Consider the following 27,780-nt stretch of genomic DNA (forward strand, 5'->3'; position numbering starts at 1 on the left):
TGCGTGAGGTGATAGAACCAGTCACTCCGGCAGTGGTTATTGTCAGCGGTTCATTTGAGCTGATGGCTATGGATGAGGCATGTCGGCACTCATTGTTGGGGATTGGAACTTAATTTTCCTCATCAGACTTTCAGGCAAAGCAAGTGAGAGAAATCCATAAAAGAGGGAATTAAAGATGAAGAGAAAGACGGGAAAAAACAGTTGCAGGAAGGAACAAGGGATGAAGAGCTAGGGAGTGTCATGTTGTGCATAAAGGTGGCCTGAGGTGGAATCTAGACTAGGCTGCCTAGGTATTTGGCACCTCCGAATTTCACGGGCTTCTGAGCAAAGCTTTAGGTCAGGCACTAAGGTGCAGATTTATGGAAAGTGGCGCTGCACCGAGTGCAGTGCCACGTTCCTTGTGCCCCTTAGCACTCCCCTACCGCCACCATGTGTGCGCCGTATTTAAAATATGGTGCACTGTGGCACAGGGTAGAGGTCAATAGCGTAATTTCTCATGATGCTATTGATGTACTCTGCAGGAGTAGCGCCAAAATATTGGCGCTACTCCTTCAGAGTACATAGGGCCCCATTCTAAAGAATGGAAGCCCCCTTTTAATGCCTGCTCTTGAACAGGCGTTAAAAGTGCTGTAAAAAATGACACAAGGAAATCTCATAGATTTCCTTATGCTATTTTTTTGGCTCCATTAACAGGGGAATGCCCCCGTTGCATACATTATGCCTAGCGCAGGCATAGTGTAGCACAAAGGGTTACAGAGTGGCACAATGAATGCATTGTGCCACTCTGTTAATACAGCGCAGGTTTTTTGGCCTCGTTGGCTACATTAATGTAAAAAATAATTAAGTTAATGTGGTGCAAGGTGGTGTTAGGGCATTATAAATATGCCCCTTATTTTTTAACAATTTAAGCACGGGTTGTTGTGGAGGGAGTTTGCATCTTTTTCAGAGGTTTTCAAGACTATACAGACTGTCTGAAAGTAGCTCACTATCGCTGTTCTAGTCTTCTACTAGGGGATACCTGGGATTACAAATTGGTCAAATTAATTTTTTTCTAAATGCCTCTAGACGCTGCATGAAATGTTACAGTAACTCTTGGAGTATAATTCACAATAGCAGAACTATTACGGCGGGCTTTATAGAAATAAACAACTATTGATCGGCATGCATTTCTGATAGTCTCAAATGGCCTTAAGTAGCACAGACCATCACTATGAGAGTAACATCATAAAATATAGCATTATTCAGATTGTATGATATTAAATTCTCATGGATCGAACACAATTATACTACCTCGAGTTCCATGATGGTGGTGTTAATATCATCCAAGTGCTTCTGAGCAGCAACGCCAGTGGAGATGCTTAGCAGGGTTGCCTTCGTTTCATCAACCATCAGGCCTGCTCGTCCGATGTCATCCATCAAGTCCCAGATACATTTATCACAATCTAAGAAAGAAAAGATGGTACAAACCAGTAACTCGACAGTGCCTTCAGAACATAAAATGGAGATACGACTTATAAGCAAGACAGCACTTTGGGTACGAAACGTTAATTCGATGTCACAATGATACTGCATATTCCTGATGGAAAAGGGATATAAATAGAACGGTATTCATCGCCATTTTTTAACAGAACCATGAAAGTATCTCTGAAAACACCGAAGGGATGCTTCAGGCATAACATGCCACAGTAGTCAATTTTTCAAGAAAACAAGACAAGTTGACATCTCAGACGATATATTTCCCACATGTCCAAGGGAGTGTGGATACCTAAGAGAGTTGTTACGTTCAGAAGTATGACATACACCGAGCACAGCTGGAATGAACAGTAAACGAAATTTATTTGAAATAAAATATGGCGCATTAGTGTTTATTGCACATTTCTGCCCTAGAGCATAGTTTCATTAGCAATTGCAGAGTAGACAGCAGCAGCCCACCAATCACAAAGTGATAATGCAATGCTCCAATCGGAACCAAAATAATCTGCATTCACTAGTGTATTGCTGAGAGCCTCTCGTATGCTTTTGTGATACTGACACTCAGGCCCTGATTTATACTTTTTGGTGCAAAACTGCACTAATGCAGTTTTGCACCAAATAGTTTTGCAGTGGCTTGCACCATTTCTGTGTACCAGCTGGGCACCATATTTATGGAATGGTGCATGCGGGTGCAAAGGGTAGGCTAGCGTAAAAAAAATAATAATAACGTTAGTCGGGTGGGGCTGGCGGTATGGAAGAAGGAGGTTTTGCACCAAAAAATGACGTTAGGCAGGTTAGAGTAAAAAATAAATGACTCTAACCATCCTAGAGTCTTTTTCTGATGCAAAACCATCCATACCACATGACTCCTGTCTTAGAAAAGACAAGAGTGATGCTCCCCACCCCATTCGCCAGCACAGGGGACCAGAGTCCCCTGAGCATGGCCATTGCACCCAGTGCCATGTAGGGGGGGCATTTCAGGGCCCCCAATGGCACTTAAAAAAAAATACTTACCTATACTTACCTGGGTGGGGGTGTCCCTGAGGCCTGGGGAGGGCACCTCTGGGGTTACTCCATGGTGTTCCACCATGGAAATAGACCCACAGGTCCCCTAATGCCTGCCATGACCCAGGCAATAAAAAATGGTGCAAAGCAAGGTTTGCACCATTTTTTGACCCCTCCGCCCTGCCGTGCGTGATTGTAGCACAGGCGGATAAATATGGTGCTAAGGCCATAGAAGCAAAGTAGGCTTCCATGTCCCAAAAATGACTTTAACTCCATAAATTTGGGGGCACATTTATACTATGTTTGCACCAAATTAGCGTAATTGTTTTTGACTCTAATTTGGTGCAAAACAAACTTCATATTTATACTTTGGCGCTAGACCCGTCTAGATCCAAATTTGTGGAGTTAAAGTTATTTTTGGGATATGAAAACCTACGTTACCTTAATGAGATGCAAGGTAGGCGCTCCCGTGCAAAAAATGACTCTATGGTCTTAACGCCATATGCAAAACTCCCATGCAAAAATGGTGCACGGGATGGAGGAGCAGTCAAAAAATGGGGCAAAGCTTTCTTTGCCCCATTTTTTAATGCCTGGGTCAGGGCAGGCATTAGGGGACCTGTGGGCCTATTTCCATGGTGGAACACCATGGAATAAGCCCACAGGTGCCGTCCCCAGGCCCCAGGGACACCCACACCAGAGGGACAGCAGAGGATGGGGGACCCCATCCCAGGTAAGTACAGGTAAGCATTTCATTTTATTTTTTAAAGTGCCATAGGGGGCCCTGAAATGGGCCCCCATACATGGCACAGAGTGCAATGTCCATGCCCAGGGGACCCTGACCCCTTGTGCTGGCCATTGGTGTGGTGGGCATGACTCCTGACAGGAGTCATGTGGTATGGATGGTTTTGGTGCAAAACCCCCTTCTCTCATACCGCCAGCCCCACCGACTAAGGTCATTTTTTTTTACACTAGCCTACCCTTTGCACTGGCTTGCACCATTCCATAAATATGGTGCCTGGCTGGTGCACAGAAATGGTGCAAGTCGGTGCTAAACTTTTTGGTGCAAAACTGCGTTAGTGCAGTTTAGCACCAAAAAGTATGATCAGGGCCTTGGTTCTACATGGGTCTAGCGCCAAAGTATGAATATGGAGTATGTAGTTTTGCACCAAATTTGCGTAAAAAAAAAGACTATATATATATCATTCTAAGCCTGCAAGTTTATTATCTTGACTTGTACCGGGTAGTCCCTTGCATCTGGACAAAGTTATACCTCTCTGAAGAGCTCTAACCAGAGCAAAACAGGTGTCAGGGGTTGCCTTTATTAATTCCAGATTGACTTGGTTGGTATTTTACCAATCCAAACCTGTAATACTGTGCCAGGAGTGGTAAAAGGCTATTATCATTGTTCAGCTTGGCTTGGGTGGCACTGTGTTAATCCCATGTTCAAAGACTGCAGTAAAATGGCAAGAGGCTTTATAACTTTTTAGCTAGGTGTGGATGTCACCGTGCCAATCCTATGCTTAAGAAATCTGCTATAAAAACAGACGTTTGAAGTGAGCAGATTCAGAGGGTCACTGTTGTTGTAGTGTGTGCCATATAAAGGAGATGCTTTCCAGCTAAACGTGGGAACTAACCTACATGTTTCCTTTTTTGCAAAAATTATATAACACTATAAGCCTGAGAATGTGTAGTGTGTTATAAAAACAGTATGGAATGGAATTACTATGCTTCTTTTTCATTTATAAACAATCTTTCTATTTCATATATGCATATTTCATTCTCAAGACACACTCATTTAATGTGTGCGTTAACTGCCCATTACAAATTGGTTATATTGTGCTTTTAGGCAGCTACCAGTATCTGGGACTTCAATTTTAATGCCAATGTGGTTTTGTTTCCTTGTTAGTGCCTAGATCATCATTTTTCATGACTCCGTAGTTCTGACTCGTTGCTTGCATTTCGATCCTAAACTTTAAGGAACGTGAGGCTGTGGTCTGCAGTCAGTATCTGTGGGCACTGGTTTAAATGAGAACAAAAACTGCCTTCTAAGAAGTGTCCGGAGCCATAGGATAGTGGGCCATAGCTACACTGCATGGTCTGTAGGAGTGTGCTCAACCACTGGCTCTTCAATGTAATGTGTTGGAGCAAAAGAGTGCACGTAAAGGAGAACACACCCTACATAATTAAATACCTTCAAATATGCTGTGTGGTCCACTTGAGATTATATACAGAGATCAATGCATTTGCATGTTATCAGTGTGGAGTTTAGTGAGTGGTGTACCCCACGACATGCTTTAGATTGGGCTCCTCCCATTCCCTGACATGTTTTGGCCTGGACCCCCCAAACATCTCTGCTAGCCTGGCATAGTAACAGAAAATATCTGCTACAAAATAGTGCTACCAATAAGAAAGGCAACTACCTCTAAAGCAACTTTTAGAAACTACACTAATGAATACAACGCGTCAAGCTGCAATGTAAAACTTTATTGGATTTCTGTGATTTCTTTTGTCACATGTCAACAAAGAACAAACAGGAATGACATATAAAACACCTGGGGTCATATGTATCATGCAGTTTTGCAGTTGCAGATGGCCCAATCGGGCTGTTTGTGATCGCAAAAATGCATTCTGCCATGTATGAATTTCAATTTGCGATTCAGTAACATGTTACCGAATCACAATTTGGAATTGTGCATACATCCCGATTCGTGATTAGTAAGGGGAGTGTCAAGGGTGTCCCTTCCTAATACCGAATCTCAGCAGTATGTAGGAATGTTTTGTGATCGAAATGCGGTCGCAAAACATTCACATTTTACCACCTACTTCAAGTAGGTCGAACGCATTCGCAAATGGGAAGGGGGTTCCCAAGGGACCCCTTCCCCTTTGTGAATGGTAGCGGAAACATTTTTTAACAGCAGGCAGTGGTCCCATAGACAACTGCCTGCTCTTAAAAAATTAAAAGACAACTTTTCATCTTTATTTTTTAAATGCATCCCGTTTTGTTTTAAGGAAAACGGGCTGCATTTAAAAAAAATGCTTTATTTAAAAACAATTACAGACATGATGGTCTGCTGAGCTCAGCAGCCCACCATCCCTGTGATTTTTGTGATTCCTAATGGGTCGCATATTGAGACCTACCTCATTAATATTAATGAGGTAGGTCGACTTGTGACCAATTAAGAAACGCTAAATGAAACTCCTGGAGTTTCATCCATTTAAATAGAAATTACCTAATTGCGATTCATAGAGAATCGCATTTAGGAAATCACAGTTTAGTATAATGATGTATATGTCCAATAAAGGGAAATGTTCACATGAATTCTGAAATCGGAATAGTTTTTCTCAAGCAAATAGAACGACTACAGATATTCTATTATGTTGTTATAAAATGCACTAGTAGTTTACAAAGACATTTGTGTTGTCCATTGCACCAATATCCATGAACAAGACTAAATGATGAGATACGTGACTCAGTGGATTTATAACTTTGACTAACGAATGACCTCTTTCTCAAGGAACTCAAATGAACACCTCTGTATATTTGGACCCATCTCATCTTACTTCTTTTCTTGTTTCACAATACTAGCCATGCCCCTGTTGATTCCCCAGCATCTTCTTCCCCACTGAGCCTTCCACTCTCTTCTCTTCCTCTTTTTAATTTGAAGTCTGTGTCTAGTTTGCTAAAGACATGTTGGAGACATTCAGGAACTTTCCCAGGGAATGCATTCCGCCCATTGTTTACCATTGACTTTGTGGTTTGTAAGTAACTTTTGCTTGTTTCTATTTGATGGCTTTATTTGTTTTAGGCTGTCAAGCTTGGGTTCAGCCCTTTCATGGAGCACACTCTATTTGCTGTTTTTTCCCACCAGTGATCGATTTCTGTAAATGGGCCTTTAAAAACTGTTCTTTTCTTGTCACATTTGCTATGCATTCAAAGACAGAGGTCACATGTCAGGCTCTGTCTTCCAGGGAACTTGGTGTTTGTTCTTCTTTCTCTGACTTCAAAGTGAGAGGGCTTATTTGCCAATCTTGCTGCAAAAGGGACAACTTTTTCTCCACTCTATGGCACTCCACTCTACACCACTCTACTCTGCAACAGTGCACCCAATGCCACTGCACTATACATCCCTGCACTCTATGCCAATCCATTCTAAACCAATGCACTCTGCTCTGTACCACTCTTCTCTATGTCACTGCATTCTACGCCAATCCACTGTATGCCACTTTAATCTAATCTGCACCACTGCACTCTATGGCACTGCACTCTATGCTAATTTACTTTACATCACTGCACTCTCCCTTGCACTACTCCACTCCACACCACTTGATACTACCCTGAAACAATCTACTGTATGCCACTGCATTCTACGCCACTTGCACAGAAAGGTGACTAAAGGCCTGGGCTCTGATCCTGAGCCAGAGAAATATAACAATTCTGGATGACCCATAAAATGTAAAGATATCATTTTGGGAATTGCAGAATTGATTTTCCAGCACAGATTATACCCCATATCAGGATGTCCATGGTCTCTTTAGACCAGAAGGAAGCAAAACTGCACTCTAAAGCAGTTCACTCTCTATGTGTATAATAAAGTGTCACTATAGATAAAACAGCAAATCACACTGACTTTCCCTATTAGTGTACACTAACATTATAAGGCCGATCCTAGGTCAATATCTAATCCTGCAGAGTCCCCATTGCACCAGACTATCTGTGCACCTGTAGTGAGACCCACCCACAGTAAAAAGTCCAAAAGCAGGTGAACCAAAAAGCAAAAAAATCCAGGTGTACTGAATGGGTGGAACCCAATTGCAACATAGATGCATCAAACCATTAAGCTATCTTATACACTGATCAGGGCATTGGGTTTCTTGAAGATTTTGTGTAGAATTCTCTCTTAGTAATTCCAAGGACATTTCTATTGTCATACAGTCTAATATTAGCATCTGACATTGTTAGGAAAGTCTGAGGAACGCTTGTTGGTTAAATATCCGAACAGGCTGGGAGAGATATCATGAAAATGGAGATGAGCATGATCTGTTGCATTAGCTTGTTGACTATGGTATTTTAGCACTTAGAACACATTTCCCTGAAGGCAGGCTCTTGTGGCACATACTTTATACCCCTGCCTCAGAATGGCAAGCCAGGCTGCTCCAGAAGATCCTAATGCTGCTTTCATGCTGCCAGCAGCATGAAAGCAGCATTAGGATTGGTTGGGAGCCTGTGCCTGCAAAAGGAGCCAGAGGAGCGGAGCAGTGCGGTGCGGTACATTGTAGTAAGGTAAGATTCTTCTTTTTTTTAATTTAATGTTGTGCTTTGTGTCCCAAACCACCACCCTCCCCCCCACTCGCCACGTGTCATGCTGCCCCATCCCTTTACCGCAGGGCGAGCCGTGACTGGGAAGTGCCAGGTATTTTTTGAAACAATGGAAGGATGAAGACAAGAGATGTTTACAGTGAGATGGTGGAGAGTTGTAAGATTCTAGATTTTTATTTAGGTGTTTCAAGGAAAGGAGGGAGGCAGGCGTGGAGAGAGGTGAGGGTGGCAGAGTGTAGGTATATTTTTTGTGTATTCCATGTGGTAAAAGGAAGAAAGGAGATCAGCGACTGGGAACCATATCGAGAAATACATTTTTTTAGAGCAACCTTATTTAGTATGGATTTCTCAAGACTCCTTGACCCTCCCCAAATTACAGTAGATCAACTTGGAGAGGTAAGAAATCATGGTGCAGTATGCACAGCATGAAAATGTGCACAGTGGCTTATGAAGTTACTTGGGCACAAAAAGAGAGGCATCATTACAATGACTATTACTGAAAGTTAAATATTTATTGGTCAAGTTGAGACATTTCTTTTAGAAAGAGACATGTTTATAACTCTATATTAACTGTATTTTTGGATTAACATACTATTATGTGTTGCTTGAAACAAGAAGCTCCAATTGAAAGTACTGCTTGCGCATGCACGGAACCTTGGTGGGTGTTCAGGCTGACAGTGATGGAGCACAAGTCAGATGCACCAAGCGGATTTGTGTCCGGTCAAAGATTTTACCTTCAGACTAAAGTCTCTGAATTAGAAGTCAAAATCTTTCAGTGGCACAAGCTTGCAGACTGTTTTCGAGGAAGTCTAAATATTTCCAAAGTCTGAGCTTTTCAGAAATTGATGGAGAAGCCCAGTTAGACAGAACCGAGGGTCCCAGGATCTCTGGAACAGCACTCATGGGTCAGAACCCAAACCATCAGAGGCCACCAGCAGGTTCCAGGTTTTTTCCAGCCAGTATCATACCCCAGGCATCAGAATTAATCTTTTAAATTGTATTCTGTTTTATTTTAGAACAGCAATAGACTTCCACAGTGCAAATGCATTTTAGGGCCATGATACTGTAGGGATCTCAAAACACTATGGGGCATTTTTAAGAAAAGTGGCACTGCACCCAGTGGAGCCACTTTAATTGCTTCCCTTAGTGCCCCCCAACACCACCATGTGTGCGCTATATTTAACATTCGGCGCACCATGGTGGTAGTTATGGATCTAGCGTCAACATTTTTGATGTTAGTTTGGCGCTTTGCTGGATTAGTGTAAACAAAATTGACGTTAATCCTGCAAAGCACCTAGAGACCAACTGAAAACAATGGGCCTCATTTTAACGTGTGCTGTGTGAAGGAGTTAAAAATGCTGAAAAAACTGGCACAAAGAAATATTTTAGATTTCTTTGCACCATTTTTTCAGCCCCCATATTGGGGAACGGCCCCTTTGCATATATTATGCCTGGCGCAGGCACAATGTGGTGCAAGGGGTTACAAAGTGGTGCAATGCATACATTATGCCACTTTGTAAATCTGGTGCTGTGATTTTGGCCTCGTTGGGCCACATTAGCATAAAGAAAATTATGCTAATGTGGTGCAAGGTGGGGCTAGGGACTCTTAAATATGCCCCTACATTTCTACATGTCCCACTTTTAAATACCATGCACCTCATCTCGTGGACTACAGGGCTTGTACAGGTCTGACATTATTATATAAAAAGAGGTTCTTCAGTGACAAAATTGTCATTCTGCAGGCTTTAACTATAGCAGTCAAGCTACGCTGGTAGACCTGAAGCAATGTTTTCTTGTCCCACTACTAGCTGGCACAATATGTGCTGTAGTCCAAAAGTAACATTTAACTTTCCATGCCATGTGTTTCTTTCTGCACAATATACTATAACCTTAAAGGTTAGTTAAATATGCCAAGTTAGGACCCAGCTAACTGTACCATATTTTAGATGTCAAACAATATACACTGGGCCCTGATTAGCAGAATGGCAGTGCACGAAATCAAAAAATGCCAGCAGTCTAGAAACCTCCCAGTAAGGACCAATGGTACTTGAGCAGTAATGTCTTTAAGATATTCCACCAGAATATTGTTCCAAAAATATTGATGGACACAAATATTGTGTCACAAATAACACTTTGTCTAAAATATGAAGGGTCAGAATACTGGTAGTAAGAATATCATTTTTTAAAGTATTTCATATCTTTTTTTTTAAAATGTAGTTATACATAATATTTTGTTTAGTTTTATTCTTTTTTATGAGTTATCATTTTGCTGATAAGTATGTTTAGTTTTTTTTTAGTGTAGTTATGTTTTTATGATTTGGTAATATATTCAAAGTTTATTTTTATTTTATTTCAATTTGTTTGACAGATTGTTGGGTTTGTAGGGGAATAGGGTGGGAAGTTTAAATATTTATTCATTTAATTAATTATATTTTTTAAAAGTATAAATTTGTTAATTTGAATAATAATTATGTATTATTCATTATTTAAAAGATTATTGGTTTTAACAGCTTGGACATTGATTAGTTACATTATGTTTTAGGTATTTTGTATATTAATTATATTGTGGTATTATTTGTTTAATAATCTGTATTGTTATTTTTGTCCATTATTAATTTAATTTGTTTTTGTGTTTTGGGGAATTTTAGGGTAGTGCTAGGTTGTGAAGTGTGTTAAATTATCTTAAATTATATAATATGTCAAATATATTTGTAGTGCAAATTTTATCCATATATTTACATGCCTATTTTGTGTTTTTAGTTTTAATTATTGCTATAAATTAAATAATTTTAAAAATATTATTGCTTTATATATTTGTGGAAATATATTTTAGTTTCTTTATGTTTTATATGTACATAATGTATATAATGCTTACATTGGAGTGGGAATAGTAATTCTGATCCCTTCAAAGTGCACACTTTTCCTACTTGTGCTTACTTTGGAGTGGAAATAGTAAATCTGACTCCTCTAAAGTTTAATACTTTACCTACCGTTGCTTGCTTCAGAGTGAGAATAGTAAATCTAATCCCTCCAATGTCCAGCACTTTCCCTACCATTGCTCAGGCTGGAGTGGAAAGAGTAAGAGCCTCATTACGAGGCCGGCACGCCAGGCAGTCCAATCACGACATTACGAGCCTGGCAGTTGAACTGCATTGGTTCCCAAAGGGCTGACGGTGGTAAGACTCATGGTCAGCCATGGCAGCACTGAGTTCAGCACCGCCGTGCTGATCACAAGTCCCCTTTCTGTCAGCCTTTTCACCGCCGTGCTGGTGGCCACAGTAGGGGGCTCTTGCACTGCCCATGACCATGTCATGGACAGTGCAGTGGACTCCTGCCAAGCACCCAGGGTGCATTCCGCGAGTGCTGTTGTGCAACGGTATTTGGTCAGGGCTCCCTTAAGGGAGCAGCGACCAATACCGTAGGCACTGCGCTGTAATATGATGTTTCCACTGGTCATCCCAGTAGGAACATAGTAATATGACTGGGGGAAAGGCCGCCAGCTTGACAGTGGCCTCATCCCCGCAAGTTTAGCAATCGGCCTAAATCTGACCAGCCCCCCACCAAAGCCTACCAATTTAACTATTGTTTCTTATTTTGGTAAAATGTAATCTGACCCCTTAAAAGTACAGGGGCATATTTAAGAAAGTAGCGCTGCACCCAGTGCAGGGCCACTTTCCTTGCACCCGTTTAGCCCCGCCTAACGCCACCAAGTGTCCCCCATATTTGACATACGGCACACCATGGTGGTAGTTAGGGAAATAGCATCAACATTTTTGACACTAGTTTGGTGCTTTGCCAGATTAGCATAAAAATGTTTAACGGTAGGCCTGCAAAGCACCTAGAGGCCCATTGAAAACAATGGGAGCCTCATTTTAACACCTACTCTGTGCAGGGATTAAAAGTGCCCCAAAAAATGACACAAAGAAATCTCTTAGATTTCTTTGCACTTTTGGTTTGGTCTTGTAATGGGGGACAGCCGGTTACAAACTGGTGCAATGCATGCGTTACACCACTTTGTAAATATGGAGCAGTGATTTTGGCTTCATTGGGCCAACATCAGCATTTAAAAAAATTATGCTAATGTGGCACAAGGAGACGCTAGTGACTCTTAAATACGCCCCTAAATCAGAAACCTCCAAAGTCCAACACTTCCTCTCCAGTTGTCCATGTTGAAGTGGGAAAGGAAATCTGATCATGACCAAGGTCCTACTGTTACTAATAAGAGTGGAAATATAATTCTAACACCTCCAAAGTCCAACATGTTTCTTACTGTTGCTTACGTCGGAGAAGGAATGGTAAATTAGACCAATACAAAGGCACACATTTTCGCTACTGTTGCTTATGTTGGAGTGGGAGTTGTAAATCTGACCCCTCACAAAACAACATTGTCCCTATGTTGCTGCTTGCAATGGAGTGGCAATAGTAAATCCAGTTCCTTCAAAGTTCAACACGTTCCCTACTACTGCTTACTTTAGAGTGGGAATAGCAAATTTTACTCCTCCAAAGTCCAATACCTTCCTTACCGTTGCTTACATTGATGAGTGAATAGTAAATTTGAAGCCACCAATATCTAAAACTTTTCCTACTGTTGGTCAGGTTGGACTGGAAGTAGTGAATTTAACACATCCTTTACTATTTTTATTTTAATATTGTTATAGTACGTGTTGACATTTTAAAAAATTGAGTGTGTGCAATTATAATGAGGGATTATTTGTAATTTTTCTTATTGTTTACCTTTAAATAATTTTATTTTTTTAAATATTGTGTTTATTTTTTATGATCAATTTAAAGTATTGATTTAAATTAGAGGTATTAAGTTATACTTTTTTAAATGTATTTTTGATATTGTAAGCATTTTAATGAATTTTATTTTAAGATAACATAGTCATTAAAGTTTATATAATGCATAATGGGAAAAATCTAAATATATGTACTTTATTTCTGATGATATTGTGGTCTATATTTTTTGGTCATTATTTTGACCTTACAGGCAAAGTATGCAATACGTCGATATTCGTGTCCTCGATTTTTTTTGGGGTGATATTTTTGTCACAATGCTTGTGTCAGTGATATTTCATTCTAAAACTATCTTTAGTGCTCTCTTGTTCTAAATACTTATTAGATAAATATGTACCCTTGAACTCAATCCAAAAGTTAGAGTTTATCAAAGTACAGTGATGAATCTAGTTTGTCGAAGATAATTGCTACCTATCATTAAGCTGGCAACTTTATTTGAATTTCATTTTCCACTTGTTTCATGTGTACTATTTTTAATTACAGTAAATGAAGTGTGTTTGAGTGAACTTTCATCATAATTAAAATTTTATGAAACAACTTAATTCTCTGTTTTTTTTCTTTCTTTTCCTTGTTCTCATTTTTGTTCACATTATTGTCTTTTCTCCTTATTCTCTACTTATTTCCTATGTGGATTTGTGCCATATTTTGAGATTTACTTTGGCTTATCACCATCTGAGTTTTTAGAGTGTTTCTATACATTTGTAAAATACATCTAGAAACCTTAAATGCATAAGGGGTCTGAGTCAGCTGTATTAGGGTTTAAACCAACACCCTTTTATTTAGAGCTAGATATTAACCCAAGGAAGTGCCCAGAAAAGTAAAATGCAAATGTAAGAAATTTGGTTACTGGTTGAGGGGGTGAAACTTTACTCAAGCAGCAACCACAGTCCTTGTCAAGGTGAAGTCACAAACATCCCCAAATTAAACCAAGCTTAACACTTTGGTAGCTTGGCACACGAGGAATCAGGCTTAAATTAGAGTCAATGTGTAAAGTATTTATACAGCATTTCAACCAGTAATAAAGTCAAATACACCCGAAGAAAACTCCAACACCAATTTAGAAACATAGAGTAAAATATCATAAATAATTTTACGATGAAAGCAACAACAATCCAATCAGTAAAACCAAAGATATCATTTTTTTGAGAAATAGTGGAAAATAGCTCCAAAAAGCACAAAGCACTAACAGTAGTTATCTGGTTGTGCCGGCCTGGGCCAAAATAACCAGCTTAAGCTGACTGCGATGGAGCTTGGGCTGGCTACAGGACCCAGTTAAGCCTGACAAATTAAAGTATCTTAAATCCTCAGTGCGGAGTGATGCAGAGTCCCGTGATGCAGATACATCTCCCACTGGCAATTCCTAGGAACTGTGAAGCTGTGATGCAAGGTCCTGCATCGTCGTTGAGGATGCTGTAGATGAGGGGCTTTCCATGTGATGACGCATCTGCTGGTTCTGAAGGAGCTGCAAGGATTGTGATGCAGAGTCCTGTACCGTTGTCGAGGATTCTGTGAACAAGGGACTTGTGTCGAAGATGCATCCAGCAGCGGAAGATTCTGAAGGGCTGTGAGCAGCAATATGAAGTCCTGCACCAGGAACGGGTCATGCAACGGTCCCGATTTTGGCAAGGAAGTGTGTTGTGCAGTGGCTACAATGTGGAGTTCTGGTGAGGCGATGTTTCGCAGCATGGCTCTGATGTGTCGGTTCAGCTGGAACCACTGCCAAGGGTCTAGGACTGGAGTGGCACCACTTGAGAGGGCAAGACTCAGCTGTGAGAATCTTGGTGCTGAGTTCAAGATGGAGGAAGTCTGACTTGTCCCTGAGGCTTCTGATCAGGAGGCCAGCCAACCTGCCCTATGGAGTCACTCTGGTGGTCCTGGATTCAAAAAGCAGGTCCAGTCCTTCACAGGGCACCAGGGTAGCAGAATAGCAGTCCTTCTTGCAGAGTACACAGCAGACATTCTTTTGAGCCGTCCATGGGTCCAGATCTATACTGAAGAGTTAGGGGCTCTGAGGTTCAATATTTATGACTGGTGCCCACATTAAAGTAGGTGAAGTTTCTAGAGGTCCCCCCCCATAGCACTTGGAATTTCCTACTTCCCTGCCCTGACCCCAACTTGTCTGGGGTCACAATACACCAGTGTCAAACCCCTTTGTGAGAGTGCTCAGGCAGGACCTTTCTGATGTGCAAGTGAGATAGCTCCTACCCCTCGTTAACTGAAAGTATCCCATCCTGCCAACACTTAGCTCCCCTTTGGATCACTGTCTGGGAGCAATGCACAAAGACCAGCTTCCAACTACACCTAGTCATGTGAACCAGGATACAGGCAGAAGACACCAAATGGGCAGGAGAAGAAAAGGTCAACTTTCTAAAAGTGCAATATTCAGAATTATGGCAAAATATCTGACTTTAACATTAAAGAGTGCTTTTAAATATAATTTTTAGACACAAGACATGGCTACCTACTCCCAACTGAAAGTTATCACTTATTAAATATGATGAGGTAATCCAATGCTATCCTATGAGAGAGGTAGGACTTACAGTATTGAAAAGCAAATATAGGAGTTTTTCACTACCAGGACATATAAAACTTAAGAGTACACATCCTCCTGTTTAAATACACTGCCCCTGCCCTCAGGGCCTACCTTACTGGTGACGTATATATATTAAAAAGGAAAGTTTGGGCCTGGCAAGAGGTGTTTCTTGCCAGGTCGAAATGGCAGTAGTTTAAAACTGCACACATAGGCTGCAATGGCAAGCCTGGGACATGTTTCGAAGGGCTAAATAAGTGGATGGGAAAATCATTGCTGCAGGCCAACTAGTAGCATTTAATTTACAGGCAGGCAGTAAGACTTTACTCGGGACTTATGAGTAAATAAAATATGCCAATTGGTATAAGTCAATTCTACCACATTTAGGGAGAGAACACAAGGACTTTAGCACTAGTTAGCAGTGGTAAAGTGCACAGAGTCCAAAGGCCAGCATAGAGGTTAGCAAAACAATCAGAGGGGTGAGGGCAAAAGGTTTGGGGGAAGACCACCCTAAGGCTGACACTTCTAACAGCCACCCACTGAATTATATTCTGAATGAGCAAGTGCAGTGAATGAGTGAAGAATGTGACCCCAGCTTCCCTCTTAAAGTTTATTTCTGTACTTCTGTGTGTTGTGTCATCTCCCACCATTTAAGTTTTATTTGCCCTGCACGTTATTGTTTCTTTCTGTTTTCCTTTTTCACATCATTCCTTCCTTCTTCCAATCTTCCAATCTTTCTTACTGGCTGTCTTACAAAAATTCTTTCCTACTTTTTTTTTCATTCTTATTCATTTTATCCATCAGTTTTTTCCGTTTCGTTACACCTTTCTTTCCATTATTTCATCATTCCCTCATTCTCACTTTTGCTCCATCTATTTTTCCTTATTTCTTCCATTTTTCTTTCTTCTGTCTCTCTTTTTTGTATTTTTTTCTTTATTTTTCTCTTTCTTCCTTCTTTCAGGTTCCATTATCTTTTTATTGTTCTATTGTTCTTTCATTGACTTCTGTCTCTATTTTCTGTCTTTCCCTGCTTCTTTTCATTCTCCTTCCTTATTTAGTATAGCAAGATGTACTAACTAATTTTGCAGTCTAATTTGCTGTGATTCGCAAAGTAAGAGAATTTTGGACTATGAAAGAGGTTTTGCATAAGTACAAATCCCATTTTAGAAACTGATAATCTTTAAATGACTCCTGAAATGGGATTGTCAATGGATGCTGATTCACAATTTGGACGGACTGCGTTGTTGGAGCCCCTTTTAAATTGAGAATCTGTATGAGATGCATCAATGATTTGTGACCGAAATTCAGACAGACTTTCAAAAGTTACCAACTCTTAATATTCATGAGGTAGGTCAAATTCCAACCCACCTTGATTCCTTAGTTTGTGAACCAACATATTAGTAAATAAGCCAGTTCGCAAAATTGCATTTTCAGAACTCTTTTTGCAAATTGATTCTTAGTACATCTAGCCCTTATGTCTTTCCATCTTTGTTTCTGTCTTTCTTTCTATTCCTCTCACACTTTATCTTGTTCTACTCTCTCTTCTGCTTTTCTTTTCAATTTTCCTTGTTTCTGCACTCTCTTTCTTTTTAATTGTGCATGCCTTCTTTTTCAAGCCAAATCCCTAGCTCTATCCTGAAAAGGCACAAACATCTCCGAGCGCACTGGACCGTCAGTAAACTACATTGCATTGTGGTTTTAATAATGCATATCTATCTAGTTGAAACTGAACTGTTTTGTATGTTGCATAAATATAACAACCAGAAATCTTGTAAAAAAGGTCGTAGTCACTGGTAGGTGGAATATATTGCTATTGAAAAAAAGTAACATCCTCAGGACAATTAACATTTGTTTCAAGCTGATGCATAATTTAATTGAAACAAAATGAAGTGGAAAAAACTACAGCTACAAAGCCGCTAACACCTGAATAAACTCAGAATTAAAAGTTTGCAAATTTAAATTTAAGAACAATATGCAGTTGCGGGTTAAAACACCTTCTCCAAATCTAAAAATCGAACTCCTTAGTCGGTTTAAATCCTGTTGTAAAGTTATTGTCAATGCTATATCTTGATATTTCAATTCCTTTATTGATCACAAGTATACTTGAGATATTTTCAAAAAATTACAACTGATATAGTAAACCCTCACGTGAACGCAAGAGGACACAGGGCTGAACATGTAGTTTTTTTCTGTTTTCTTTCTTTATAAGATAGCTAATATTTAGTTGTTGATTAATACCCATGAAAACCGATAAGTATTCTGTAATTTTGATTTGGACAGAGTCTAAGCATTTTCCACAAAACAAATGGACATATTTATACTCTGTTTGCAGTGAAATAGCTTAATTGTTTTTAAGCTATTTCAGCGCAAACTTAACTCCATATTTATATTTTGATGCTGGACCTGTCTAGCATCAAAATATTAGAGTTAAAGTAATTTTTGGCCTGCGGAAAACTACCTTGCATCAATGAGATGCAAGGTAGGTGTTCCCAGTCAAAAAGTGACTCTAAGGCCCAGGCGCCTTATTTTTCCTCCCGTGAAAAAATGGTGCACGGGAGGGAGGTGGGCTTAAATAATGTTGCTGGGTCAGGTCAGGCATTAGGGGGCCTGTGGGCTTTTTCCATGGTGGAACACTATGGAAATAGCCCACAGGTGCCCTTCCCAGACCCCAGGGACACCCCCACACTCACCAGAGGGACAGCAGAGGATGGGGGTCTCCATCACAGGTAAGTGTATGTAAATAGAGGTAAGTATTTTGTGTTATTTTTTAAAGTGCCATTGGGAGCCATGAAATGGGCCCTCCTAAATGGCACTGGGTGCAATGGCCATGCGCAGGGGACAGTTGTCCCTTGGGCAGGCCATTGGGGTGGTGGGCATGACTCCTGTCTTTTATAAGACAGGAGTCATGTGTTATGGTAGGTTTGCGTCAAGAAATTACGCTAGGCACGTTAGAGTCATTTTTATTTACTCTAACCAGCGTAACATAATTTTTTTGTTGCAAAACCCTCTTTTCCCATACCACCAACCCCACCCGGCTAACAACAATTTTACCCTAGCCCACCCTTTGCGCCAGATTGTGCCATTCCATGAATATTCGGCCCAGCTTGCGTCCTGGAATGGTGCAAGCCGGCGCTATACTTTTTGACCCAAAACTGCATTTGGCAGTTTTGCGTCAAAAAGTTTAAATACGGACCGAAACAACTTTTTTGACCGTTCTGCAGTGCTAAATACATTGAGCGCCACACATACCTTCATGATTGACAAGATTGAGGATTTTTAATGGCTAACATGTCAGGCAGGTATATGCCACAGCACTATTACAAATAAGCATTGTAAAAGAGAATAGGTCTCGCCGTTGGGACCTATTGGCTTTGCCAATAGTTTTATCAGTGCTGCACAGCAACTCTAATGCCGAGCAGTAAGACTATGAAAAAAATGCACATGCCTACATAATGATTGGAGCAATTTTTTTTATTTTTTTTTACCGATCCGAGTTGGATCAGTTAACAAAAACAAACTGAATCGTAAGCAAGTGGGATGCAAAAAAATGAGGCTGGGAGAATGAACAAGTGGGGAGAATCAACAGATGATTTATGGATGTAACATGGGAGGCATGGGAGAAGCAATTCTGGGGGTGCATCGGGGGAAGCAACGTAGCAGGCACTTGTGGGGAAAGCAACACGGAGGGCACATGAGGTAAGCCAACTGAGTCAGAGCAACGTGCAAAGTGATGGCAACGAATGAACAAGAGATAGCAGAACTTGGGGTTAAGGTGCATGGCAGAGCGACATCAATCGCGTAGTTGCATAAAAACGAAAGAGTATATAACAGGGGTTCAAAGTTCAAAGCTGTAGAAAAACAAATTGAAATACAACTTTGTGTGAAAATTACATTTTATAAGGTTAAATAAAGGCATTTTCCGAGAGCAAAAACATACAGAACGGGTGAAACTCATTCACTTTAATAGAGTGCTTTTAGAAAAAGACAACAAATCTGAAATGCAGACAATTGTGGAGGGAACCAATAAAATGGTAAATAAGACTACTATTTTTACTACCACCTATTTTGAATAATTATTACCATTGAAAACGACATCTTGGAGTTCTGCATGGGTGAGTATTTATCAGTCTTACTATAAAGTCTGCTTTCTTTCTAAGGTACTGGAGATTGGGTGACTAGCCTCTTCAGGGTCAGATTGAGGAGCACTCAATACTTGGTTTGGCCTTTTAGAGGCATCGTGATGACCTTAATATATGAACAAAGTAATATGCTTGAGGCTCAGTTGTGGGTGTATATGGACCATCAGCTCATCATGGAGGGGGCGCTGGATAATATCAATGTCTAGTTTTCCTGCTTCCTGATGGGACTAGTGTTGTGTCACACTAGAGTTAACCTCAGAATTGTTTCATGCCACAGTGGTCATGTTGTCATCATGACATCCAAACTCTAGAGTTGGTGCTTGTCTTCATACATTTGCTGACACATACACTATTTTCAAGCTATCTGGTGTTCTCTCTGTAGACATTGCTCAATTCCAGCCAATCTACAGTGATATTCAGGTTACAATGAAGACCAAATTGCACCGATTTAATGACACTGAAGACACGTTTTACTCCATTGTACACCATGCAAACCCCACAAAATCAATACCGTGAAAGAACAATAGTTTTCACTAATAACACATACATTCTGCTTCATCCAAATTCTTCAGAAGTGGCCTGTCAATGATAGGTTAATGTCTCTGTGAGGTGTACATCATGCTATTTGAAGTTGCTCAGGAAAATTAGGCCTGTTTTGATTTAAAACGAATTGACCACAGTGGTCATGATGATGAATGGGTCACAATGTGAGTGCCGCAATGCATAGTATGCTTATTTTTCACAATAGTTTGTATAACCGACGAAGGTGCTTCAAAATCAAGTAACTGGCATTTCCACTAGGCTGTTCCTGAAGCACTGCATTGACTAGCTGTGAAAGCTCACTACGTGTTCAATATTTTTTCTACATCATATCTGGGAGTGTATGGCAAGAGACCTTCATACCTGAAACTGCATTCAAGAATTGTGGTTCCTACAGTAAGCATATCAGATGCAGAGGTATTTCTTTTATTAGGCTGAGTTTCTATAATATAGTTCACCTATAGATTTATGCAACATGACTTGTTACACGAATTTTAGAAAACGTATGAAGAACTTTTCCTTTATTTTAGAGACAGGTGACCTATGGTGGATTTTATCATGTTATAGAAATGAGCGCAGAATTGGATTTTATAGCAGCACAAAAACAAATACATGTCGATACAGTAAAAAACAAAACACTTTGAAGAATTCAAGTAGATGACTGCCCACCCACCACATCATACTCTGATATAGGTTTATAGGTTTATGCTTGATAAATGCTGGTGAAGAATACTTACCGAAGAGCGAGCAGGAGGTGCTGCCAGGAGCCTCGGGGTCTTCCGCCAAGCATTCTCCTGTTTGACGGTCACAAGGCCCTCCATCACAGTCGCATCCTACACAGACAAAGCCAGTGAATTGAAGAAGGGCAGTTAAAAAAAAAGTAATGATATACTAAAACTCCATCTGCATCCTTAAACATTTATTTATCAATTCACCCTTTGTTCACCTCAGTGGTTTTCAGGTGTCCAAAAAATACATTTGCTATTCCATTGCTCTCAGGCAACATTGTAATGCTATTACAACAAATAAATTGCGAATCCTCAATCGAGAATTGCACTTTGAAGGCAGAGAATCTGCCAAAGGTTTCACCAATTTGAACAAATGTATTCCTGTGAAAATCAAGAATAAGTGGCTTTTCATGATATGAGAAAGGAAAGTAACACCCTCGAATTTCCTAGCCTGTAGTAGAAGGTGGTTCTCTGCAGGGCCAAATTATTTCTGTGTGGAGAAAATAAATAAATTGATATGTACAAATGCACATTTACGTATCACGTACTAATGCCTATTTACCTAGTAGAAAATATGCATTAGTACATTTTGTAAATTGGAGCTTTCATGCAAATCTACAACTGATGTAAATTTGGCAGTATTACACCTGAATTTCTTTGGAATTCCCAAAATAACTGAAGATTACTTGAAACATAGTTGTAATTCTAGGGTAGTACATTTCTGACTTTGTGCAGTCTACCTTTGGAAACACCTTCTTAAGGATTGCTCCCTCGAGATAGAATAGGATGATTCATACAATTGCTCTATCCTCTTTTACTATTCAACATTGCCCTCCTCTGCCCTCATTAAATGCTGTTAGTTTCATGTATATTTCATGAGAAGGTAAGAAGGTGGCAAGGGTAATATGAGGATTGGGACTAGGAAAACCTTGACTCAGAATATTGAAGAATGAAGATTATCAGGTCATTACCTCCTTGTCTCTCTTTCTCGTCGCAGTCTTAACTTATTGAGAATATAGCAAGCCAAAATGACCATCTCTTATACATCTCATATTGAGAGCATTTCACATACATATTGTTAGTCACTAATATATTCAATAAACATAAATCATAATACATTCAGGGCAACTGTTTTGCAAAACACTGGAGCCAAGAGAACCTTTTTCATACCGTATCACCTAAACAATAATGACAAACCAAAGCACACTGGGACAATGGGGTTTCATCTCTGCATACCTTTTGCAGCCATACCCCTATTCGAACATGCTTGTACACATAAAGAAAAGTCATTCCTCAAGAATCATACGCTTTTCGAATTGTTGCCCCTCTAACCCACTTACCAAGTGTAGAAACAGAGGTTTTCTCATATTTTCCTCTTGGACCAAAAACTTTAAATGTAGAGTGTGAGTTTCTTAATGACTAAGGGGCATATTTATACCCTGTTTGCGCTGAATTGGCGTCATTAATTTTACGCAAATTCAGCACAAACTTAACTTCATATTTATATTTTGGTGCTAGACATGTCTAGTGCCAAAATATTGGAGTTAAAATCATTTTTTTGCCTGAGGAAAACTACCTTGTGTCAATTAGATGCAAGGTAGGCGTTCCCGGGCTAAACATGACTCAAAGGCCCCAGCGCCTCATTTATCCTCCTTTGCAAAAATGGTGCACGGGAGGGAGGTGGGATTAAATAATGGCACTAAGCAAGCTTAGCGCCATTATTTAACGCCTGGGTCAGGGCAGATATTAGGAGACCTGTGGGCCCATTTCCATGGTGGAACACCATGGAATAAGGTCACAGGTGCCCTCCCCATGCCCCAGGGACACCCCCACCCACACCAAAGGGCCAGCGGAGGATGGGGGACCCCATCCCAGGTACGTACAGTTAAGTAGAGGTAAGTATTTACCTTTTTTTTTAAGTACCATAGGGGGGCCTAACATGTGCCCACCTACATGGCACTGTGCCCAAGGGCCATGCCCAGTGGACTTAAGTCCCCCAGCCCATTGGGACATGACTCCTGTCTTTATTTAGACAGGAGTCATGTCCATGGGGGTTGTGCGTTTAACAAAGGCACTTGTCAGGTTAGAGTAATTATTTTGACTCTAACCTGACTAGCGCCATTCTTTCATGCACAACCTGCAGTTTTCCCTACGCCTCCCCTACCCGGTTAGCATCATGTATTTTGATGCAAATCGGGCGTTAGCGACGGCTTGCACCATTCCTTAAATATGGTGCCCAGCTGGTGCTCTGGCGCAAACCTGGCTAATGCAGGCTTGCGTCAAAAAGTATAAATCAGGGCCTAAGAGGCATATTTATGAGACAGTCTCGCAGCGCAACCAGTCAACTTGCTGAGCTGCTCTGTGTGACAGGGAAAGTGCAAGATTGCACTGTACTTAAAAGGATACAGCACATTCCTGATGTTTCTCCATGCTGGCACCATTTTGGGTGCCTAGAACCAATGCAGGTACCTTTGCACCATGGTGCAAGAGTGGTTGCATTGTAAGGAGGAGTTGTTTTGTGCAGGAAAAGGAATACCTTCCTGCACAAAACAATCCACTGGGGCATTTTCCTCTTTTTTGGTGTGCTGCCTTCTGCAGCACACATAGAAAGAGGAAAATACGAGGAGAAATAAAGGTATTTCTCCTCGTTACACCTCACCTGGTGAGGCAAAGGAGATCTGGTGCACTCCCAGGTCTACCACTTTCAGTAAATCTGGGAATGCATCAAAATCCGTAGGTGTTGCATTGGAACATCCACGCAAAGCCTCCCTGGGGTAGAGCAATGCAATGCCGCAATTTGCATTCCATTTAATTGCTCTGGATTTATCAATCCACTCAGGGCCACACAAGGTGGCCTTGCATGGCTTGATGAGTCGTATTTTGGAGTTTCTCTGCGCATGCACCACATTGCATGGTGCAAGAATGACGCAACTCTCTCCTAAACATGGCACTAAGGGCCAGATTTTCAAGGCCCTAGCACCTCTTAGCACCACACTAGCGTCATTTTTTAAAGATAATGTGACATTAAGGAAGCCATTCTCCTTCGCCATATTTACAAAGTGGTGCAATCCTAGCATTGTAACCCCTGGCACCACATTATACCTGCCCAGGTATAATGTTTGCAATGGGGGCGTTCCCATGCAGGCAGGCTGCAAATAATGGTGCAGTGAAATCTACAAGATTTCACTGTGTCATTTTTTCCATCATTTTTAACGTCTTCTCAGGCAGGCGTGAAAGTGACAGGCCCATAGTAACCTGAAGGCCTCCCTCGTGCTTTGCTTCACTAGCCATAATTTATGGCGCTAATCCAGCAATGCGCTACAAAAGCATCATAAATTATGACGCTGTTGTGGAAATGAGCGACATGGTGCATCGTATTGTAAATACGGCGCAACCATGGTGTCGTTAGGTGGGGCAGAGGCGGCGCAAGAAAAATGGCACATCGGGACCGATGCACCATTTTCTTGTACATCTGGCCCTAAGTGTTTTGTAAGTTGAGCAATAATGTTCTACAAACATCCAGATTGTGAAGAAACCTCTCCCTGTCACCCAATGGATTGGGAAAGAAAGAAGGTAAAATGATATCCTTAGTACAATGGAAAGGGTTAGGAATGTTAGAAAGGAAGCCAGGGTCAGGTCATAAAATAGTTTGTTCAGGCAGAATGTTCATGTAAGAAGGAGAAATGATTCATGCTTCAAACTTTCCCAAATTCCTATCAGAAGTAATTGCAACCAGAAAATACATTTTTGTTGATAAATTAGCTAAACATATCAGATTTGGTGACTCAAAGGGAGTTGTTTGAAGAGCTTTAAAGAGCTACCTACCCGAAGGAAAAGTCCCAAGATGGCAAAGAAGGCACACAAACAGACCTACATAAAAGGAAACTTTTGAGTAATCTGGTTACTAAAGGGAATAAACATTCCAAACTCAAAGTAGTACTACATGCCTCATTGAGCATTTAACGTTTTTTTCAATATTTATTTTTTGCATTGAAACAACATCACGTACAAAACAAGAACCCCTGCCCACAGTTCCAATGCTTTACACATCAGATTATTCCATGCCGCTCCTGGTATGTTATAGAATATTTCCTTTGAGCATACTTGTCACACATGCACACAATTCTATCCAATTACCCCTTCACAGATTATGTCGTCATATACAGGCTCATAGGTGCTCAATAGTCTTTTGGACGAGATGTTTGAGAAAACTCCTCTGCATAAGTTTCTAGCTTATCCTTGCAGTACGCAACATCCTTATACCATTGCATAATAGTCGGGTGACCCTTTCACCCCCAGCATATTGCTACGCTAGCCAGCAGCAAAGCCACCACCACTAATTTATGGTTCGAGGGTTGTAGTAATTTGACTTGTCCCAATAGACATACACAGGGATCACAAGCAACAGGTTCATTTATAACAGCAGTGAACGTCTGAATAACAGCGACCCAGTAGTTATATATTTTAGGGCATCGCCATGCAAGGTGTAAAAAATCTGCACCCGCTGCCCTGCATCTATGACAATGATCATTTTGCTGTAGCCCATACCTTACCAGTTGTGTAGGTATATAATACATCTGTTGTAAGAATTTGAAGTGAATAATCTGCAAGTTGCCATGGCCTGTAAGCCTACTAATTAATTCACAACACAAACTCCAGTCCAGTTCTGTCAGCTGGGGGTCTAATACAGCATTCCATTTTCCAAGGGGCCCTGAGGTAGTGCGCCTTGTCTCCTTCTTCACCATGTTATACAGTGCAGTAATCAAGCCGGTACAAGAGTCTCTTGTCAACACTACTTGGAGTGCACCTAAGGGGGGACTTGCGGGAAGGTCAGATAATGTTCTTTCAAAGCAGCTTGCAGTCCCTAATGCAAAGTGCATGAGCAGGGACTCCCGACTCCGCTGTGATTGATCTGAAAAGTTCACAAAGCTACCATCAGAAAATAAATCCCAGAATGTTCTGAACTCTGCATCTCTGAACATGGTTATTGCCCCCTACTCTTGGGTGACTGATAGTTTTAGGTGCTGCGTAAGTGGCATTGTTGGAGCATACAGCAGTCGATGACCTGTCCGGTACCCTATGGACTGTCATGCCGGCAAAGTACAATCAAGTGTACTAATGGCACTCCGTGCCACCTCTACTCGAATGTGGAACAGCAGGGCAGGCAAAGATACACGGTATGCAGCGTCCCATTCTAGGGCAAGGTGCAATGTATACTGCTCCGGATGCAGCCAATAGTATGCATGTTGTGCTTGAGCACTCAGATAACAAAGGTAGAAATCTGTAGTGTTAAACCCACCCATTTCAAATGGGAGTGTGAGCTGTGCCCATGCCATCCTCGGGTGCTTGCCTCCCCAAGCTAATGTCCATAGTAATGCCTGCAGGTTTTTAAAGAAGTGCCAAGTTAGAGGGATCAGAATGTTTATTAACAGGTAGAGGAATTGTGGTAATACAACCATTTTCATTACCGCCAGGCGGTCTGCAAAGGATAAGGTAATGGTAGTCGTGACCAGCACTGCACTTAATCCCCCAAATTAGTAACAGCTTTGCCATGATTACAGTGAATGACCAGCACCGGATCTCTATGCACTCAAAAGCTTAGATACTTCACCGGATTGGTGCACCATTGCAGTGGGAATTCAGTAAGAACCACTTCCATGCTCTCTGAGAGCGGGAGCACATCAGACTTCTCCCAGTTAATACTCAAGCCCAAGTACCACTCAAACCTGACATATTCCCATACAAGAGTATCTAAAGAGGTCACCGGTTCTCTAACATACAAAACCATGTCATCAGCATAGAGCGATATGGCCAGGGGATTCAGCCTGAACCGGAGGTATGCTGCCACATGTTTCTGTCAGCAAGGGGTTCTACAGCTAGGGCGAATAAAAGTGGCAATAAGGGACAGCTCTGACAGGTGCCCCTATACACAGGAAATGGGCCCGATGTTACTCTGTTGACTCGAATTTTAGTGACTGGGTCATATACAACAGCCAAATCCAGGCGAGGAAGCCCTTAGAAAAACCCAATAGCAAATAGATACATCCAGGCTATGGAATCAAAGGCCTTAGTGGCATCTAAGAGCACCGCTACTACCTAAAGTGTTAAATCTAAGTGGTGCAGTGAGGGAAAAATAATCCGCAGATTAGGTGTAGTGCTGTGAGATGGTATAAACCCAGATTGGTCTGGTAGAACCAAGTTAGGCATCAACAGCAACAAGTGTGTAGCAATCAGTTTAGCCAATATTTTAGTGTCTGAATTAATAAGGAATAGTGCACAATATGAGTTGAAACCCTCTGGAGATTTGTCAGGTTTAAGTGCAGTGATCACGAGGGCTTCCCAAAGGAGGCCGAAAGTTTCCCCTGTGCATATGCCTCTGTCAGCATATCAAGAAGATGCAGAGCAAGAATATCAACATACTCTTTATAAAATTCTCCTGTTATGCCATGCACACCCGAGGCTTTGCCATTCAGAAGCTTTTGAATAGCATCTTTAATCTATTCTATAGTAAACGGCAGGCTTTGGAATTCCCTTTGGGCCACTGATAGCCATGCCAGCACAATGTCAGTCAAATATTGATCTATATCGCGTTCTGTTGCCATCTCTCTCCACCCATATAGCTCAGCATAGAAGGAGCCAAACTGCTGAAGTATAGAATCATTGTCACAGCATGATTCCCCTTCTGAATTGACTAAATGCACTACATGGGCCACAGCCCCAGGAGACCTGAGTTTATTGGCCAAGGATCGACAAGGCTGACCTCCCTCCCCATATGCTCGAGCCATATGGCACCTGGTTAAGTACTGTGTCTCCTGTTATGAAGTCTCATTGTACTCTGTCATCTGCTCTTCAATTCACACTAGTATCTATGCAGAAGGAGCAGAAGCCTAATCACTCTCAGGGTCCTTTAAGGAGGCCTCCAACGCTCGCATCCTGGCCCTAAGAGGTTTCAGGACACCAGCTCGGGCTCCTATGCACCCCCCTCCTTATAGTAGCCTTAGAGGCCTCCCAAAGAACTCCAGCACTCGAGACCGATCTCTTGTTCAAAAGAAAGAATTCTTCTATAGCCTCCTGTACAGTACCCCTGAACCCTTGATTTAGCAAGGCAGAATGTGAAAGAAGACAATTAAAGGGCTGTGGTACATGTGTGGGGACATGTACTGTCATATACATCAGCGTGTGGTCTGAGAGAGTCCTTGGGAGATGTCTTATTTCTGCCACCCATCCTTGCACTTTACCAGTAACCAGTCA

The 27,780-nt window shown here is 41.2% G+C and overlaps 1 protein-coding gene across 1 annotated transcript in view; it reads right to left on the reverse strand.

Annotated features, from left to right (window-relative positions):
* The window catches only part of LAMA4 (laminin subunit alpha 4), a 557,086-nt gene that overhangs the window by 297,438 nt on the left and 231,868 nt on the right, over nucleotides 1-27,780 (reverse strand). Inside the window, exons 8-9 of the mRNA XM_069234539.1 lie at nucleotides 20,539-20,634; nucleotides 1,291-1,442 (exon numbers count right to left, since the gene is read on the reverse strand). Coding sequence (XP_069090640.1) covers nucleotides 1,291-1,442; nucleotides 20,539-20,634 — 248 coding nt within the window. The remainder of the gene's footprint in view (nucleotides 1-1,290; nucleotides 1,443-20,538; nucleotides 20,635-27,780) is intronic.

Source organism: Pleurodeles waltl, chromosome 5, assembly GCF_031143425.1.
Source record: "Pleurodeles waltl isolate 20211129_DDA chromosome 5, aPleWal1.hap1.20221129, whole genome shotgun sequence".
Lineage (NCBI taxonomy): Eukaryota > Metazoa > Chordata > Amphibia > Caudata > Salamandridae > Pleurodeles > Pleurodeles waltl.